Genomic DNA, 19,803 nt, shown 5'->3' with positions numbered 1-19,803 from the left:
AAAAAATACTTTATAATTTTTCCCAAACAAATCCGAAAAAAAATTATTTTTTTAAATATTAAAAAATTTAAAATATTTTAATAAAAATTCCAAAAAGTTTTTTTTTAACAATTATTTGCCACCAACAATAATAACTACAAATTTTAAATAATTTAACGACAACAAAATTTAGGATTTTTCCATTTAAAATATTACTTAAATACAAAAATTTCATTTTTTTTTTTTCAAAAAAAAATATGTGTTTTCAACAATATTATTTTTTTAAATATATTTATGTAAAATTTCAAAACAAGTACCAAAAAATATTTATTTTTGAACTGAAAATATTAAATTTTTTTTTTTTTTTTTTCAAAAAAGTATATTTTATCAAATTATTGCCAACAAAAAAGTATTTGTTTAAATTTATTATTTTTCTTGTGGAGGACAAATGTTATATTATAAACAATATTATTTTTTTAAATATACGTTAAAAAATCCGGAAAAAAATGTTAATATGAAAAAAGTAGACATATGTTTAAAACCTAGCAAGATTTTTAACAATTCTTTGCCACCAATAAAGATATTTACAAATTTTAAATCATTTAAAAAGACCGGTTTTGTAAACAAAATTTAGGGTTTTCCATTAAAAATATTAAAAATAATTTCAAATATTTTTTTCACAAAACAAGTATGTTTTAAACAATATTATTTTTTTAAATATATTTTACAATTTTTTTGCAAAACAAATTCGAAAAATGTATTTATTTTTAAAGTAAAATTATAAAAAGAAATATTTTTTTCTTATTTTCAAAAAAGTATTTTTTTAACAAATTATTGCCAGCAACAAAAATAGTAACAACATTTTGAATCACTTAATGATTTTTTTTTAAATTAATTTTTTTTATTAAAAAAAATATCTCTTAAATATATAAAAATATGTTTTCCTATTTTTTTTTATTTTCACCGATCTTTGCCAAACATTTTTCCTATATTTTCTTCTCTCAAAAAAATTTTTTGTTTAAAAAAAATACATTTTTTTTTAGTTTACATAACCTTAAACTATATTAAAATGCAGTTTTTTTCTCACAAAAATGTTTCGTTTTACAAAAAAAAACAATCAAAATATATCAAAATAAAGTTTTTATTATATCCCAAATTGTAGTATTGTAATTTGAAACTCTCAATTTATGTATTTTATGTAAATATTATTTTTTGTATTATATTTTTTTATTATCTCTCTTAAATATAATTTGTACATTCTTTTTAAATAAAATAAAAATAAAATGAATATTGCTATAGTTAAATAAATAAAAATTAAAAAAAATGTTTTTTTATTTGTTTAAATACAAGATGGTGAGTAAAACAATAAAAGACTTTAAAAATAAAAGACTTGGCGTCCTTTAAAAGCAGTTAAATCAAAAAGTGTTGCCTACTTTTAGGCGTTTAAAAACAATCTCTGTGGAGCAAGCATAGAATGTCATTAGAAGTTAAATAAGGTTACTTATATAAAAAAAAACACTTATAGGAGGTCAGGGATCAGGAGGATCATGGATGGGAACCATTTTTCAATGAAATTCAATTTGAAAAGGTAAATTACTGCAGAGCTGGATATTATTATTATTTAAAATGACATTACCTTGATTTAATTGTACCATGGTTCTTCCATAGTAATTATTCTATTTCTTTTGTCCTCTAAAAAATTAATTTTCCCCCAATGAACGTTAAGTCATAAAAACTGGCATTGATTTCTATTTTCTCGGCATTATTTGTAATAAAAAAAAAATGTTGTCAAAGCTTGTCGAATGATAAGATTAACGAACACCTGATCATATCGCTGCCATTATCGAATATCTAACATTATTGGCTACACAAAATGTTAATTTGAAAAAAATACTGCATTTGGAATTCGTGACGTAGGTTTTGGAGAAAAAAAAATAATAATAAAAAAATTAAACATGACAATGTTCGATGGATCGAGATAAGGATAAAAATATGTCGTTGGAGGGGACTAATTAATTTCTGGTCACAAGTTTGAGGTTTTCATAGGTAAAGTCCCGATGGGCTAGATTGAAGGTTACCTATGAATACCCCCTTCTCCCTTGAAATTTTCATAAGGGAAAACCCCTATTCTGACGGACTAACTCGATGTTGAAAATGAGACTTAAAATTGTGGGGGTAATTTTTTCTTTTTATTTCATTTTACTTTGTATTTTTGCTTCATCTTTCTCCGTTTTCTTCTTTAATTTTATCTCGCATTTTTTCTTTTCTTAGATTTTTTTGAATTTACTTTTCCTTTGGGTTCCAAAAAAAAATTGGAAGATAAGAAAAGTTGCAACTGCCCATTGCGAAAAATGTCGGGGTTGGGAGTTGCACCTACAAATCACTAATCCTTCCCTTTCTTAGCCGTCTTCAAAGTCTTTCAGGTTAGCGAAAATTCCCTTGAATTTATTTATTTTCTAAGTTTTGCGAAAAATACCAGGGATGGGAGTTGTATCTAAAAATCAATAGTCCTTCCTTTTTCTCAGGAGCCTTTAGAGACGGTCACTTTGGATGAAAATGGACTTGGATTTTTACTGTTTATCTAGAAATTATGTATTAAATACCAGGGTTGGGAGTTTTATTGAAAAAATAAAATTCCTTAATTTTTTCAGATGTCTTCACATACTTTCAGGTTACTGAAAAATGCGCTTAAGTTTTCTTTTTTTTTAATTTTCCAAAAATACCAGGGTTGGGAGTTTCATCTAAAAATTAATCTCCTCCATCTTCTAAGACGTCTTTAGAGGCATTCAGATGCATTCAGAGTAAACAACAATTTTTTAGGAAAAACTTTCATTTCTATTCTCTTTCAAAATATTGCGGAAAAAATCCAGGGTTGGGAGTTTTATCTACAACATTAATTATCTTCCCGTTTCTCAGATGTCTTAACGAACTTTCTGGTTAGGAAAAAATACCCTTGATTTTGTTTTATTTATTTCGAAGTTTTACAAAAAATACCAGGGCTGGGAGTTCTACATTTTGTCAGACGTCTTTGGAGACATGGGTCCATTCGACCCATGTACAAACCTTTTTAGGAAAAAAATTTCATTTCTATTTTCTTTCAAAATATTGAAAAAAAATTATCAGGGTTGGGAGTTGTATCAAAAACTTAATAATCTTTCCCTTTTAAGAGGTCTTAAGAGACTTTCAGGTTAGGACAAAAAATGCTTAAATTTGTTTTTTTTTTTTTTGTTTTTTAATTATTCAAAAAATACCAGGGCTGGGAGTTGCATCTTAAAATTAACAGTCCTCCTTTTTTCTCAAAAGTCTTAAGAGATTTACAGATACCCATTCGGGTAGACAAACTTTTTTTCAGGAAAAAAATGATTTCTATTTTCTTTCAAAATGTCGCAAAAATACCAGAGTTGGGAGTTGTATCGGAAAATGAATAATCATTCCATTTCTCAGACGTCTTAAGAGACCGTCAGCTTGGGGAAAACCCGTTCGATTTTTATTATTTAATTCAAAGTGTGTCGAAAATACCAGGGTTGGGAGTTGTATCAAAAAATGAATAATCCTTCCTTTTCTCCGACGTCTTTTGAGGCGACTTTCAGATACCCTTTCAATTAGACAATCCTTATTTATCTAGTTTTTTTTTTATTCAAAATGTTGCGAAAAATACCAGGGTTGGGAGTAATCCTCCCTTTTCTCGGATAGCCATTAATAAAGACAATATTTGTTCACCTAGTTTTTTTTAATTTTCCAAAAATACCAGGGTTTGGAGTTAATTACAAAAATCCTCGATTATCTCAGACGTCTTTCGAGACTTCTAGATTAAGAGAAATGAGGTTGGGTTACGGTTTTTTTTTCAAAATTTTGAGAAGATGTATCTAAAAATATGTATCAGATACCTATTCAAGTTGACAATATTTTGAAAATGTTGGAAGAAAAGAGCTCGTATTTTGTTTTTTTTTTTTTTTCAAAATATTGCAAAAAAAATCCAAGGATGGGAGTTGCATCAAAAAAAAAAATTATGAAAATCTTCCTTTTCCAAAGTCTTTAGAGACCTTCAGATACCTATTCAAGTAGACAATCTTTTGGACACCTTTGGGAAAATAAATCTGAATCTATTCTTAAAGAAATATATATTCCCATCCCTGGAAATATTTCAAAACAAAATAAAAAATCTAAAACCCTGGAATTATTTTCAATTTATTTATTTATTTTTTTTTTTTTTTTTTTTTTTTTGAAATATAAAATATATTTCCAATTCTTTCCATCGAAAATGGCACCAAAAAGAAGCCGAAAATCCCGCCTGAACTCCCTCACCCTTCCCAGTAGCGATACGAAAACTCTCAAAAAATCTGGCAAATCGAATATTTCTCTAAAGACCTCCAAGAAATCGTTGAAAATCGAAGAAATATCCTCTGAAGGTCAGAGCAACAATTATGAGAGCGTCGACTATGAAGCAGAACAAAATGAAGAGGGATCGTCGCAAAATATCCATGCCATGCTGTCAAGGTAAAATTTTTGCTAAAATTCTCAAAAATCTAAAAGTGTGAATCTTCCAGAACCTCTTTGCTTCTCTTGGATTATCGGCAATTCAAAGCGGCCCGCTGTATTCAGCGTTTTGTGCGAGGCTGGTTGGCCCGCACCCGATTTCGGCGTCTAAAATGGGCCACCATTATCATACAAACGGAATGGCGTCGTTTCCATGCCTGCCGTTTGTATTACCGCAAATTGGAGGATTTGGTTCAGCAAAGGATCGAAGAACACTACTACAAGTCAGCTCAAAAAATCCAGGCCCTCTGGCGTGGTTGGTGGGTTCGTGAGCACATTCACGATCACACAAAGCTGGTGCGCCTACAGCTAATGGCTGGAGAGGATTTATTGCACTGTGTGGCCTTTAAGCTACATCATTTGCTGCGGACCCATCAAATACCGGGAGTCTATTCGCTGAGGAACTCAAGGTAAAGGGGTTTTCGGAAAAGGGAATATGGGATTGTTTTTTAATTCACTAAGATTTCAGTGCCCTTTCTAAAGTAGAGGCCCTGTTGGCTTCCATGACCTTTAAGACCTGTACGGAACGGGTACGTAAGGCCCATGATTTTCGTCAAAATCAAATAAAGGAGGGTCGAAAACAATTTGAAAAGTCGGCTCATGGTACCCGCCTACCTTTCCCTGGGCCCAATATTCACAACGCTTGTATGCCCAAATGTATGCCACTGTATAATGAAAAGGATGCTGATCGTAGAATGAATAAAATCCTGCGGATGTATGAGGAGGCCAGCCGGCGTGATCCCAGGATCAAGAATGTGAAACGGAAGTCGAGTAGGTCTTAAAATCAGGGGGGTTTTTTTATTTCATTTTACTTTGACATTTTCTCAATTTCCCTCTCGTTGTTGATTTTCCTTGGGATATTTTCTTATTTTTCATTTCTTTTTAATTTGTTTTCCTTTTATTGCTCGATCTTCTTTTTTTCGTTCCTTGTCTCATTTTTTCTTTTCATTTCATTTTACTTTTCTCTTCATTTTAATTTCATTTTCCATGTCAAATTTTTTCTTTTTATTTCATTTTACTTTGTTATTTTTCTCAGTTTCCTTCTCGTTGTTGATTTTCCTTGGGATATTTTCTTATTTTTCATTTCTTTTTAATTTGTTTTCCTTTTATTGCTCTATCTTCTTTTTTTCGTTCCTTGTCTCATTTTTTCTTTTTATTTCATTTTACTTTTCCTTTAATCTCATTTTCCATCTCAATTTTTTTCTTTTTATTTCATTTTACTTTCACATTTTCTCAGTTTCCTTCTCGTTGTTGATTTTCCTTGGGATATTTTTGATTTTTATTTACTTTTAATTTGTTTTCCTTTTATTGCTCGATCTTCTTTTTTTCGTTCCCTGTCTCATTTTTTCTTTTCATTTCATTTTACTTTTCTCTTCATTTTAATTCCATTTTCCATCTCAAAATTTTTTCTTTTTATTTCATTTTACCTCATTAATTCCTTCCTTCCTTCGCAGAATTTTCCCAACAATATCGCGGCCTGTGTAAACCCGAACCTACCACATTCTGTGGCGATGTGGTGCGCAGCATGAAAAAATGGAAAATCCTTAATGACACCAACTTGCAAGTCGATCCCAATATATTTCAGAGTCCGGAAAATGTTGAAAACTTCCTCAAGGAAATCAAATCATGGTGGAGTTTATTACACGGTAACTGCCATTGTTGCCAGACGAATTTGAAGGAAGTGGCTGAAAAAGAAGAAAGAAAACTGAAAATAAAAATTCACTAAATTTTTTGTTGTCTGGTTGGCATGGAAATAAAATATCTTCCGTTTTTTTTTTGTTTTGCTAATAAATGGTGTGGAAAAATCATTTATTGTTTTTCTCCTCGTTTCCCCTCTTTTGTTTCAAGTTCCCTTCAGGTCGGTGCCAAGATGTTTTATCCTGCATTCCACCACTTTGCATGTTGTTATGTCAAGAAGATGTAATATTACTTTTGCCATCCTTTACTACAAAGTTTATTTTAAACCAAGTACCATCACTTATGACACTACTTGCTTACTGCAACTACTTCAGGATTTTCGGAAAGGTTACTTTGTTGGGGCAGCTAGGATGGGGAAAGGTATGATAGGATTTGGAACATAAAAGCACTTCAATTGCTTTGAAAAAAATCCAAAATTCATGATTTTAGGGCTACTAAGAGAGCTGTTTTTAATCCGCCTTAATATTTCTGAAAAAGATCCTCCTTGAAAAATTAACATTTTATTTTCAAAAAATGGTTCCGATTCTAGGACTTCTTCCTAAACGGTTCTTTTAAAAATATCCCCAATTTTTTGCCTCTTGAAAGAACAATTTTCACTTCAGGACCTTAGTCCTCATTGAAAGAAAAAATCATTTAAAAAATCTTCAATCTTTGGTCTATTGAAAAAAAGGGGGTGAAAAATCCATTGTCTTAGGAAAAATATTCTTTACCAAATCTACTATCTTTTGACTTTTGAAAAATATATTCAACAGAACTCTCAGATTTTAGGGATTTAAAAAAAATCGTCTGTAAAAATTTGAAGTCCTCTGAAAAAAAAAAAATTCTTTAAAAATTCCCAAAATTTAAGGCTTCTTGAGAAATATGTTTTTAAAAATTCAAGTTCATAGGGCTTTCAAAAAAATATTATTTAAAAAAATTTAGGGCATGAGTAAAATATATTATTTAAATAGTCTACGATTTTGAGAGCTTTCCGAACGATTTAAAGACCTTTGGAATTATTTGAGTACTTCACGATTTTAAGGACTTGAAAAAAGTATTCTTAAAAAAATTATGGCATTGAAATCATCTGAGAAATATGTCCTTGAAAAATTTAACATTTATAGCTCGGATAAGATTAAGTATATTCAATCAGTTCGTATCGTTTATTGAGAACAAAAATTAATTCTGTATTTTTCCTAAAAGTTTTTTTTACATTTTTTCTCTGTTGTATTTTGGCCCATTTCCGGCGAAGCGCTTGCTTGAGGTGATCGACACTTTGGTATTTTTTAGTGCCAACCTTGCTTTCCAAAATACTCCAGACACAATAGTCAAACGGATTGGTATCCGGAGATTTTGGTGGCCGTTGTGCGCTGGAAATGAAGCGAGGAACCTCATTTGAGTCCTGTTGGAATGTCCAAGGTCCGCGGCCAAAATGTTTGCTTTGCGTGCCCAAGGCTTTAATACACCCCCCACAATATTTTCACGATAATATTCGGCATTTATTCTGATGCCACGGTCGGATTAATACGAACGGAGAGCGACCATCGGCAGTTATGTTTGCCTGCCCAAGGCTTTAATACACCCTCCAGAATATTTTCCCGATAATATTCGGCATTTATTCTGATGCCACGGTCGATTATTACGAGCGCAGAGCGTCCAGCGGCTGTTATGGCGGCCCACACCATCACCGTGGCCGGCGCTTGAGTTCTGGTGGCCAATCGAAGCTGCACATTTTCAGCTGACCTCTTTGGCAAGTAAACACGATCATTTTCTTTGTTTACAAACTGCTGGACGCCACTTTCGGCCAAGCAAAGCAACTCTTTTGTTCTTTTGAGTCCATTTTCTTTCTGTTGCGGTGTAAGTTCTTGCACTTTTTGGAATTTCAATGGCTTTACCCCGAGCTCAATTTTTAATATTTGGCAAATGGAATACTGTTATGTTTAGCTCACGAGTCAATTATCGGCTACTGAGACGCGGGTTTCGATCAAGTCGCTTCTTTACTTTTCTAAACATTTCTGCTAAAGTTGCTTTTTTCTTCCATCTCCGTCCTCTTCCTTGACGTCGGGCTACGCTACCAGTATCACGGTAACGAGCGATAGTACGAGACCCCAAAGATTTATTCACATTTAAATACTGGAGTGCTCTAACGATAGTCACTTGTGGGTTTCCAGCCAAATATAAAGAAATCACACAATCACGCTTGAATTCCATCACGAATAACTTTTTTTCTGGAAATTTCACATCAAAATGTATTTGTACGCTTATGAACAATATAATGAGCTGTCACTGGAATAATTTTAACAGCTGCCAGACGAGTGGCTTTGAAATGACAACAGTCTGAAGTTGGTTGCAGATTTTTCATCATTCCTTGTATTCCTTAAAAATTCAGATATTTTTCCAGAAATTAGCAAAAAGTGATTCGAACTGTGTTTCCTCTTTTTTCCTAAAAAAAAAAACTACGGCAATAGCTCCGTGAATGCTTAGTAAAATATTCCTCAAAAATCCACGATAGTACCTTTGAGGCTATCTTTAAAAAAATCCTTTTAGTGTTTAAAAATCCACGATACGACAATAATAAAGGTATTGAATATTTTGCATTTTTAGGGTGTTTTAAATCTGAGGTTTTTAATGTTAAAAACTTTTGTTTCTTAATTTTGCCATAACACCTTTTTCTTTAAAAATCTCCAATAAAAGTTGGTGCTTAAAACCTATTTTTTAATCCACGATTAAAGCTTCGTGGGCTGTTGAAAATATTCTCTAAAAAACTTCTCAATTGTTGGTCTGATAATCCTTAAAATATTATTTCAGTTCAAATTTTTTATTGAGAACAAAAGTTGATTGCGATCCGACCTTTTGCTTAAAAATAACCTGATAATATTCACGGTTATAACTCCCACAAAAATATTCTCTAAAACAAATTTTTCTTAAAAAACTTGCGGTAACAACTCTGAGGATGATACCTTAAGGCCATGGTTGAAAAAGGAAGGTATAGTCCTGGAATCATATCTTTACAAATTTTTCAATATTATTCATTTGACATCTCATTTTCAAAATGTTTACTTATAAATCTATTGTACATACACAAATCAGAGATTGGAACCTGCTTTCTATGCAGTAAAAATTGACAAGGTAAATAACAGAAAATGCAAAGATGGGAATGCTTATCTTAAATGACTTTACCTTCTTAATTTTTCCATAGTTTAGGCCAAGGTAAAATTAAGAAAACAAAGTCATTTCAAATAAGCATGTCCATCCCTGATTTTTTTGTTATTTCCTTTGTCAAAATTTCCGGCACAGAAAACAGATTCCCATCTCTGATTTGTGTATATATAATGGATTTATGAGCCTAAATTTTGACAAGAAATGTTGATGTTATGCGTATAATTTTGAAAAAATTGTAAAATTATTGCATGACTTTTGCTCTGTTCCAGAACTTGCAATAATCTACTAGTTTTGCAATTTTTTCGATATCTTAAAGTAAAGTTTTGCATTCTTGCAGCTCTGGAAGAGACTATTTACCCTCTTTATTCTAGCATATTTATAGCATTCATTAAAAAATTTACGATTATAAAGAATTCTTATTAAAAAAAATCCTCGATTAATGTTCGTATAGGCCTTTCCTATTTTTTCAAAGTGTATTTTTTGTTGAGAACGAAAATTGATTGAATATCTCTCGTATGGTTCCTGAAAAGTATCACTTCGTATTGTTTATTGAGAACAAAAATTGATTTCTTATTACTTTCATCTTCGAACTTACCTAGACGTACTTCTTCGGAAATAGCCCCCAAATACTATATTTGAACTCGATCCAAAAACACTTCTCTTTCCGAAAATCTCCTTAATCTTTTTCACACCACCCCTCGCTCTCCCTTCGAAATAACTTAGAACATTACACACACCAAAAACAAACACTCTAAATTCCTTTGCTGTTTTGATATGCTTCTCCATCTCAAAGGGTGTATCCTGAAATAGAGTTTATTTATTGTGTGTACAAGAGTATACAGCCATTGCAGCAGCAACATGCTTGTCATTTTTGCATTCCCCCGATCCTTTATTCTGTCATTTTACTTCATATGATGTATTGCTTGCACTTTGTATTGAAATAACTTGCGAAGTTTTCTACTCTGTGGTTTTGTGTGTGAGTAACTTAAAAAAAAGGGGGAATGGTTCTAGTCACTCACTCATCCAGTGGAACCACATAAACTATTGTAACATGATAGAGGACACACACATATCCTGTAGAAAAATGTTTTGCAACATTCTTGGCAAAGAGAGAGAGAGAGAGAGCGAGGGAAAAGTTAAAAATTGCATGTGTCATGAAGTTAAAGCGTAACAATTGTCATTTATATTTAAAGCTTCAGTTGGTGATGCTTAAGTGATATAACCTCAAAAATGGGCAAAAGTGGGAAAGAGAGTTTAGGTGTGAGTAGCTCTGTATAGTTGAATTTATTGAGATCAAAAATTAATTCATTTTAAAATTTGTGCCAATCCACAAGTTTCCAGAAAATGGGGATAGCGCCATAAGTAAAATGAAATAAAAAGAAAAAAATAGGTCTAAAAAATGTACACTCTTCGTGATGATCATGATGATTACCAGATTGCTTTGCTTATTTGTGTTAGGTGGAGGATACATAAGCAGCTTGGCATCATGGATAGGCATATTAGTGGCTCTGGCATTCCTTCATGATATGTCATAAAATATGCCAGACGAAGACTTCAAGCTTCTTATGTACTTACACCTTTAAGGCGAGGGTACATAAGCAGCTTGACATCATGTAAAGGAAATAACGACAGAATTCAAGCGCGGCTTTGGTATCTCTACGATATCATGCGAAGACTTCAAGCTGCTTATATACCTACATCTTTAATCCGGCAATAATTCAATGGCCTCATAAAATACCATGATTTAAAAAATTGTTAGCAAGGAAGAAGCGTGGTCTTTTAAGATATCCCTATTTAGATTGGTCCTTCGAGACGAATCAGTGACCGAGAGAAAAAAATCTCCTCATAAATGTTGAAGAATTTGCCTAAACGTCGTGAAAATTCTGTCAGCTAGGCTAAAAATTATCTTCAAGAGTGAAACATTACCGGGCTAAAACTATGGCTGGAATTATTCCCACAGAGAGAAAAAAATCTCCACATAGATGTTGAAGAATTTGTCTTAACTTCGAGGATAATCTGTCAAATAGGCTAAAAATTGTCTTCAAGAGTGGAAAATTCCCGGGCTAATACTATAGCTGGAATTGTGCCCACAGAGAGGAAATTTATCAGCCAATAAAAATGTGGCCGATAGTGGATAAAAACAATCTCCGCATTGAAGTTGAAGAATTTGTCTTAACGTCGAGAAAATTCTGTCAGCTAGGCTAAACATGAATGAATGAAACGTTACCGGGCTACAACTATAGCTGACATTGTTCTCACATAGAGGAGATTTATCAGCCAATAAAAATGTGGCCGATATTGGATAAAAAAACTCCGCATAAATGTTGAAGAATTAGCCTTAACGTCGTGGAAATTCTGTCAACTGGGCCTAAAAGTTGCCTTTAAGAACGGAACATTACCGGGCTAAAACTATAGCTGCAATTGCTCCCACAGAGAGGAAATTTATCATCCAATAAAAATGATGCTTAGTCTGATAGAGTCTTCAGCAGAGAAGACTGAGAGGGTGGTCTACACACTTTCCGAGGGAGCTTCATATTTGAGATCTTCAGCTAGAGTTGGTGAAGCTATAAGTCAGAAATAGACTTCTGTACACACTTACCGAGGGGTCTTCATATGTAAGATCTTCAGTCAGAATGGGTGAGGCTATAAGTCCCAAGGAGGACGAATGACGAAAGTAAAAGAAGGACTCAGCCATATATAGGAGTCGTACAATGCCTGCAATGAAGTTGGTCACAAGATGACGAAACGTAAAAACATGCTATTCTATTAAACCAGGTGAGAGAGACTTCCATGCTAAAAAATTGAGAATTTACTACTTCTGTCTACAACACAAGACAGACAATAGATTTATCGGCACTAGAGGTGTCAAAAATGTACGTGAACGAGGCTTTAGCAAGGGACACTGGCAATACATTGATTCCGGAACGGATGACGCTTGAAGATGTTGAAAAGAATATTCAGAGTTTAAACGAGGCTTTAAGGTGGGAATACATAAAGCGCTTATTTGACTGGCTTAGGCAATCGGATGGCTTCTTCGGAAATTAACAAAGGTGCCTAGAAACAAATTGGACTAAGTCAACCTAAAATTCCTTTCTTCCTCTACGAAGAAGCCAAACGATGACCTTAAAGCCTCATTTCAACACTAAATCTTCTTTGTAACATCTTCAATCGTCATCCGTTTCAGAATCAATGTATTGCCAGTGTCCCTTTATGTATTCCCACCTTTAGAAATAGCCGTGTCTAATAAATATGTCCAGTTATTAGAAGAAAAAAAGTGGGAAATGACAGAACTACGAGCAACAAACATAAAGCTTAAATGTAGCCGAAAGGATAAGAGAAGGCCATTTGATAATATTGTCCAAAGATCTTCACAGGTTGCACAGGATAGGCAATAGGTTCCGGATGTCTTCAATAAACAAAAAATATCTGAAAATTTATATTTTTCATACACAAAAATCTCCAGATATCTTCTGTTTATTGGAGACCTCCGGACATTAAATGTCACCAAAAAACCGGAATATCACGAGGAGAAATTCAATAGACAAAAGTTCTTCAGAAGGCTTTCTATAGAGAGAATAACTTCAGAAGGTCATCAATAATAAAGAGGGCTTAAGGTGACATTGGGCTCAATAAACAACAGATCTATATTTCTTTGATAGGAAGGAGATCTTACAAATTTCCTGGATAAGAATATGCCCTGTAGGTATTTTCTACACAAAATACTCTTTGAAGGTCAAGAGAGCCTCAAGAGATTTTCTACAAACGGAAACCCTTGTGAATGTCTTATTTCGGCAAAAGGTCTTTCAGAAGGGCTTTAGCAGACAAATAGCTTCGGGGAGTCTCTATAACGTGGGAAACCCATCAGAATATCTTTATAGAAAAAATACCTTCAAAACGTTTTCTATAACGAAACAGCGATGGACTTCTACCAATATTTTGTAGACGAGAGAACCTCGGAAAGTCTGACCCTCAAAACAGACAGAAAACTTTTAGGAGGCCTTGAATAGACGTTCAGTAGTTCGTCAATAGATGTTCAGAAGGTCGTCAATAGTTGTTCAATAGGTCGTCAATAGATTTTCGAGGACATCTTCATATAAACTTTTTAATATCATCTCCATGTGGAGGACTTGTTCTCACAGATCATCTATAATTGATTGACAATAGGTTGAATAACATAATCTGCCCTCTGATCGTGTAAAAATACTGCCATCAGTTCGTCTATGAGGCCAAATACATGCCTCCCTCCAGCCCCTATTTATAGAGAGGTGCTGAGTATGGAGGAATTTTTATATCTATTTACTCTAATTATTAGCCGAGATGCAATCATGAAAAATCTTTAAAAGAATTTATTTTCACTTGTCAACATTTTTGATAAAACGAATAGAAAAAATAAATCCCCTCCAGCTTCTTATCTCGCGCTGTTTATGGCGACCGATAAAAATGAGATAATCTCTTTTGTATTTTGTTTTTTTTTTTTAATTATAACGTTCTATTTTGAAAGCAAATGCAAACCTTCTGCTGCATTCCAATGTCTTGCAAGTGTTTAGATAAAAAAACTTGACAGGTTGGAATTTTTATTGTAGATTCAACCTTTTTTTTGTTTTGCAATAAAACAAAATTGCTATGCAAACAATAATAAAAAAAAGTTAGTTAATTTCTAGAGATGGAGAAATGGTTTTAATTAAACCCGTAATGGGAGATTTGAGTCAATTTAGTATTTCTAATGTCTTGCTTTCAAGATGCCTCCCTTGACTCTAGAAAATATGATAAATAAATATACGTTAAAAAAATATCAAATCTCAGAATTAACTTTGGTGCATAATCATGTCGGATCCAAAGAAGGCTTCTAAGAACGCCAATGCAAAATGAGCTTCGTTTCTTTACATAGCAATACAATTTGTAGCTTTTGATTTATTGAGAACAAAAATTAATTAATTTTTGTCATAAAAACTCCAGTGGCAGTATCATTTTGTTATCCATAATTGTGATCAAATCCATATTTATTTTTTCAAAAAATATTCACAGACTTTCCAATTTCAAACTGAAAACAAAATTACAAATTACTATTTAAAATTTTATCACTTACAATTTCCTCGAAAGGATTTGACATTCCAATTGTGCGCATTACTTTTTTTTTGTAAATTAAATTCTTAATAAATTTTTACAAAATAAATTACGGACACACATTTTACAAATGAGCTGAAATAAGAAATTTTGTTTGGTTAAATTATTACAAGAATCCAAAAAATATTGTTTACCAATAACTTAAAAAAAAGACTCGCGACACTTTGTTTTCAAAACAGACAAATAAACAAACAAAAACAAAACAACCATCCCCAAAAGAAATAGCCATTGGAAATGCACTTAACAAACTAACCCTTAAAATTATCCTTTTCCTTGCGCAAACTACCCATGGTGGCAATGGGTTCCGATTGCTGGGCATGTTTCTGGACACTGGCCACATGGACACGCATAAATGGATTCCATAACTTCTCCTCGGCAATTGTTGAGGGCACTGTGGGCGATTTGGTGGCGCGACGTAATTTGGCCCATTCAATACGCTTTTGTATATCCTCATTGAGGGGTTCCACATGCCGGGCATAGGACATATTTTGTAGGGTATATTCATGACCACAGAAAACCTTTGTATCATCGGGCAAAGCCGACAATTTCTCAATCAGGGCCGAATACATTTGTTCGGGCGTGCCCTCAAAGAAACGACCACATCCACCCTGGAACAAAGTATCACCGGTGAATACACAGCGCTCTCCATTCGGTGCCTCAACATAATAGCAAATATGACCAGTTGTGTGACAGGGTGTAAAAAGACAGGTCACTTTCAGATCACCAATTTGTATGGAATCATCTTGTTTCACTTTGCAGTTGAGACCACCGATGCGTTCATCACCTCCATAGACTTGTAGGGATTTTTGACACATTTTCAAAAGTTTCTCATTGCCGCCGGCATGATCCCAGTGATGATGGGTGGTTAGGATTTTGGTAAGATTTACTTGTTCTTGCTTAACGGCGTCGAGAACACACTCTGGATCGACGGGATCAACAATTGCCGCCTCTTTGGTGGCATCACAAACGATCTGTAAAGGGAGAGTAATATGGGAAATTAATGAAAATTATATGAAATGAATTTCTCTAATTCTTCTACTCACCAAATACATGTAATTGTCCTGTAAGGCTGGCAATATTTTGACCTTCATGTTGGCCATTTTTAAATCCTCCACAGATCTGAAAGACAAAAACATTAATTAATTTAATGCTTCAAAACTAGATTAGAAATTAGAACCTATAACCATAAAGCTTTCAAAAATTGTTTAAAAGTATTTCATTACTAATTTTATTTTTCATTTGTTTAAGGATTGCAATTGGAAGCCCTATGATCTATAGGTTAATATTACTTACGTATGCATGCCTCTGAATCCTACTTTGCGCAGTTTTTGAGCTGTAAAGAAACAATGTATTTAAAAATTAATAAAAGTTAACAATTATTAAAATTACAAATAATACACAAAACAACGATAATTACTAAATTAATTTTTAGCAACGCCATCTACAAGTCATGTCAACAAATGCTAGCAAAGGCAACAGTCAAGACATAAACACTGAAGTGTTGGCAACGCGAGCAGCAACTCATTGACAAACTAATAACTGGAATTTAATAAAAACACAAAACGAAAACAATAAGAGAAAGCAGTTCATATGATAGGCAGTAGGCATTAAGGCCCGGCGGTCTACAATAAACAGAAGATTTCTATGCATGAAAACCCTTCTGAATGTCACCAAAAACCAGGAAAATCATCAGGAGAACTTCAACAGACAAAAAATATCTTCAAATGCTTTTCATAGACAGAAGGACTTCAGTAGGTAGTAGAGCTCAATAAACAAACAACCCATATTTCTTCTATAGGAAGGAGGTCTTAAGAAAGTCCTGGATTAAATACGCCCTGTAGGTGTTTTCTACGCAAAATACGCTTTGAAGGTCAAAAGAGCCTCAATAGGTCTTCTACAGACAGAAATCCTTGTGAATGTCTTATCCAGACAAAAAAGTCTTGTGTGGACAAGAAACTTTCAGAATAATTTTTAAAGTGAGAAGAGCCTCAGAATGTCTTCATAGACAGACCAGACAGAAAATCCTTGTGAATGTCTTCTCAAAACAAAAAAGTCTTGTGTGGACAAGAAACTTTCAGAAGGGCTTTAGCATAAAACAACCCTTCAAAAAGACTTTTTAAGGTAAGAAGACCCTCAGAATGTCTTCATAGACAGACCAGACAGAAAATCCTTGTGAATGTCTTCTCCAAACAAAAAAGTCTTGTGTGGACAAGAAACTTTCAGAAGGGCTTTAGCAGACAAAAAGCCTTCAAGAAGCCTTTTTAAAGTGAGAAGGCCCTCAGAATGTCTTCATAGACAGAAAACCTTCAAAATGTCTTATAAAGACAAAATATCTCCTACAGAAGACCTTGTGAAGGTCTCCAACAGACAGAAACCCTTTAGTAGGTCTTCAACAGACGTTGATTTTCGAGGACTTCTGAATGCTCCATGAGGAAGACTTTTTCACAGGTCGCCTATAAATGATTGCAGATAGTTAGATATCATAAACTGCCTCTGATGCTGTAAACATACTGCCTTCAGTTCGTCTTTTTTGACGTGTAAAGACCCTCAGAATGTCTTCATAGGCAAAAAAAACCTTCAGAATGTCTTATATAGACAAAATATCTTCTACAGAAGATCTTTTGAAGGTCTCCAACAGACAGAAAACCTTTAGTAGGTCTTCAACAGACGTTCACTTGATTTTCGAGGACTTCTTTATACTCAATGTGGAAGACTTGTTTTCACAGGTCGCCTATAATTGATTGCAAATAGGTTGGATATTATAAACTGCCTCTTATGCTGTAAACATTCTGCTTCAGTTCGTCTTTTTTAAAGTGAGAAGACCCTCAGAATGTCTTCAAAGACAGAAAACCTTCAGAATGTCTTATATAGACAAAATATCTTCTACATAAGATCTTGTGAAGGTCTCCAACAGACCGAAAAACCTTCAAAAGACATTGCAAATAGGTTGGATATTACAAACTGCCCTCTGATGGTGTAAAAATACTGCCTTTCGTTCGTCTATTAGGCGAAGATTTGCCTTTTACATAGAAATCCTACAAATTGAAGACTTCGTGAGCTTCAAGTTTTATTTGAGACACTTTTGAGCCCAAAATTTGTCTGTGAAAGACTTGTAGGTCCTAACGCGCCTCTAAAAAAATCGCTGCATTTTAAAGGTCTTTTGGCCTTTGGTGTACCTTTACCAAAAGTGTTTTCATCGAATCTATGAAAAACTTAACTGAAGTAAGATATTTGAAACTCTCATTTTCTCAACTGTAGAATTCAAGCTTCTGTTCAATACATCAACAAGATCACTTCAGATCCCCAATAATATTTTCCTTGCGGTCATCTCGTTTATACATGAACCCATTAACTTGTCTCCCTTAAGACTTTCCTTGGGTTAGATATTTAAAGCTCTCACTAGTTTGATTGGGGATCATATACAAGCCTCTATTCACCTTCTTTATAACATTATTTCAGATTTTCCTTAGAAGGATCTACTCATCTATGAAGAAGCTACTTGGTAATCTATGAAATGAATTATGAAATATTAAGGTTCGTTAAAAAATATATAAACTTGCCTCCACGATTCCATGTGGGGACGATAAGTTTAAGAGGCAAAAATATATGTATATCGTCTGTGAAAGCCTTGCTTCCAGAACTTCAGTGTATGACACCCTCAGCTTTTCTATAAAAAAAACGTTACCTCCATTGAAGATTCCCTATACTGCCCCTGGTCCATCCGAATGATTCCTTCAGCTCGTCAATAGTCTATGTAACTCTCTCTTAAACGATTTTTATGAGGAAAATGACATTATGCTGTTACCGTATCGGTATCTATCTTGTTTACATTGAGCTGTCATTGAATATATCACCAATTTTTATCTGCATACGTGCCAAAGGCCTAAAATTAGAATTGCGCCTAACAAATAGGTACTATTTTCACAATCTCCCCTATGCGATAAGAGATATTACAGATAACACTGCAACATGCCATATCTTGGCCACACTAATCGCTGCTGCTTATCCCGCTGATAATCAAATGGACCTTGGCCAATTCTACATGTAATTTCGATTACCATGAAATGAAAATATTTTTCCCAATTTGTTTATATATTCCCGTATGAAGATGCAACTGCGGAAATTTATGGTGAGACACTGTCCAGCTCATTAGTAGCAGCAGTAAACAAATAAACAATAGCAAGCCATGCAGCAAATGAACACAAAATTCATTCTAAACAATATCCAGCCATCATGAAATATAAACAGAAAACAATAAAAATTAGTACTTAAAACAAAGATAAACAAACAAAATATTATTTACAATATCGATACGATGATGACGATACACAACAAACACTTGGGCGGTTAGACGCCTCGTCCACAACATCACCACCACAGAACGACAACAACAACAACGACCGGTAAGAACAGCACCATCACCTGTTTACCCAAACATGATTATGTCGTAATAACATTGGATATTTGTTTGGCATGCAACAATGAGGCCCAAACCACCACCGTGCCCCATGGGTATGGGCCGGCCGGCAGCCTCCACTACTGATGGCTGATGAAGAAGACAAACCTCGAAAATATGTTGCAGTTAAATTTTGCAAGACACTATTTTGGAAACGTTGCCATAGGGTATGCATTTCACAAAATTACACACGATGTTTTTTTGTTCGCTGTAGCTGTTATCTTTGTGCACAACCTTTAACCTTGACCGACCCGAACAACAACACTTTCACACAATAAAATGAATGCAGTCTTTTTATTTTCTAATGGCCTTTTTATATTGTATGTGGTCCTTTACAGTCTCTTGTTGATGATTTGTATAAATGTTGCGTATAAAACTAGTTAGTACAAAAAAGCAACAACATGCAGTGTATAGTTTGTATAAAAAAAACTAATGTTTTATTGTGCTTTCACGTTTAATAAATAAATTCTTTTTTTCGCAAAATCTAAAACTTACTGAGAACTTGGCAAATGTTTTTGACAGACGATGTCAAATTGATAACACCAAATCGAGTTGCCAACCCTCATGGTATGGGTAAAGTTAACATGATAAGAATGCATTTAGTTGGCAACGTCTGTAAAGTAACGAACTGCTTAAAGGAATATTTAAATTATTATACAATTTTTAATGTCATTTAAAAACAAAACAAAGAACATATATTAAAAATAATAAAGTATTTTTTCTAATAAATGCATGTTATTTAACAGTTTATAGTCAATAACAAATTAAATGCGAATGGAGCTGCCAACCCTCATGGGATGTGTCGTAAATAAGTTGAATGTGTTGGCAACGTAAAGCAAAAAAAAATATTAATAAACAACAAAATAATA

General features: G+C 33.5%; 3 protein-coding genes across 6 annotated transcripts in view; 2 read left to right on the top strand and 1 right to left on the bottom strand.

Moving 5' to 3' along the window:
- Window positions 1–19,803, top strand: part of LOC101889232 (lysophospholipid acyltransferase 5) — a 451,325-nt gene that overhangs the window by 102,288 nt on the left and 329,234 nt on the right. The window lies entirely within an intron of this gene.
- Window positions 4,171–6,323, top strand: LOC101891227 (uncharacterized). Its single transcript, XM_005182183.3, has 4 exons — window positions 4,171–4,476; window positions 4,527–4,925; window positions 4,985–5,286; window positions 5,970–6,323. The coding sequence occupies exons 1-4, from the start codon at window positions 4,241–4,243 to the stop codon at window positions 6,239–6,241; spliced, it is 1,209 nt and encodes a 402-aa protein (XP_005182240.1). The 5' UTR covers window positions 4,171–4,240; the 3' UTR covers window positions 6,242–6,323.
- LOC101890366 (hydroxyacylglutathione hydrolase, mitochondrial) lies at window positions 14,337–19,507 on the bottom strand. Of its 4 annotated transcripts, none has more exons than XM_005182178.4 (5): window positions 19,430–19,507; window positions 15,772–15,811; window positions 15,522–15,597; window positions 14,732–15,449; window positions 14,337–14,553 (listed from the first exon to the last, which is right to left on the bottom strand). In XM_005182178.4, exons 2-5 carry the CDS (start codon window positions 15,777–15,779, stop codon window positions 14,543–14,545), a joined length of 813 nt encoding a protein of 270 aa, XP_005182235.1. In that variant the 5' UTR covers window positions 15,780–15,811; window positions 19,430–19,507; the 3' UTR covers window positions 14,337–14,542. The 4 variants fall into 4 exon arrangements, with proteins under 4 accessions (XP_005182235.1, XP_005182234.1, XP_058980218.1 ...); XM_005182177.4 differs by lacking the exon at window positions 19,430–19,507 and adding an exon at window positions 19,043–19,423; XM_059124235.1 differs by lacking the exon at window positions 19,430–19,507 and adding an exon at window positions 18,901–18,919.

The sequence above is a fragment of the Musca domestica genome, unplaced genomic scaffold (assembly GCF_030504385.1).
Source record: "Musca domestica strain aabys unplaced genomic scaffold, Musca_domestica.polishedcontigs.V.1.1 27, whole genome shotgun sequence".
NCBI lineage: Eukaryota > Metazoa > Arthropoda > Insecta > Diptera > Muscidae > Musca > Musca domestica.
Note: the sequence above shows the minus strand (reverse complement) of the source record. Positions and strands in the feature narration are given on the sequence as shown.

Excerpts from the sequence above, each read along its gene's own strand:
- LOC101890366 (XM_005182177.4), bottom strand. The coding sequence starts at position 19,109 with ATGCATACCCTATGGCAACGTTTCCAAAATAGTGTCTTGCAAAATTTA. Across the intron at positions 15,598-15,771 it reads GGATTCAGAGGCATGCATAC|ATCTGTGGAGGATTTAAAAA; the intron begins GTAAGTAATATT and ends TTTGTCTTTCAG. Across the intron at positions 15,450-15,521 it reads AGGACAATTACATGTATTTG|ATCGTTTGTGATGCCACCAA; the intron begins GTGAGTAGAAGA and ends CTCCCTTTACAG.
- LOC101891227 (XM_005182183.3), top strand. The coding sequence starts at position 4,241 with ATGGCACCAAAAAGAAGCCGAAAATCCCGCCTGAACTCCCTCACCCTT. Across the intron at positions 4,477-4,526 it reads ATCCATGCCATGCTGTCAAG|AACCTCTTTGCTTCTCTTGG; the intron begins GTAAAATTTTTG and ends TGAATCTTCCAG. Across the intron at positions 5,287-5,969 it reads GAATGTGAAACGGAAGTCGA|AATTTTCCCAACAATATCGC; the intron begins GTAGGTCTTAAA and ends CTTCCTTCGCAG.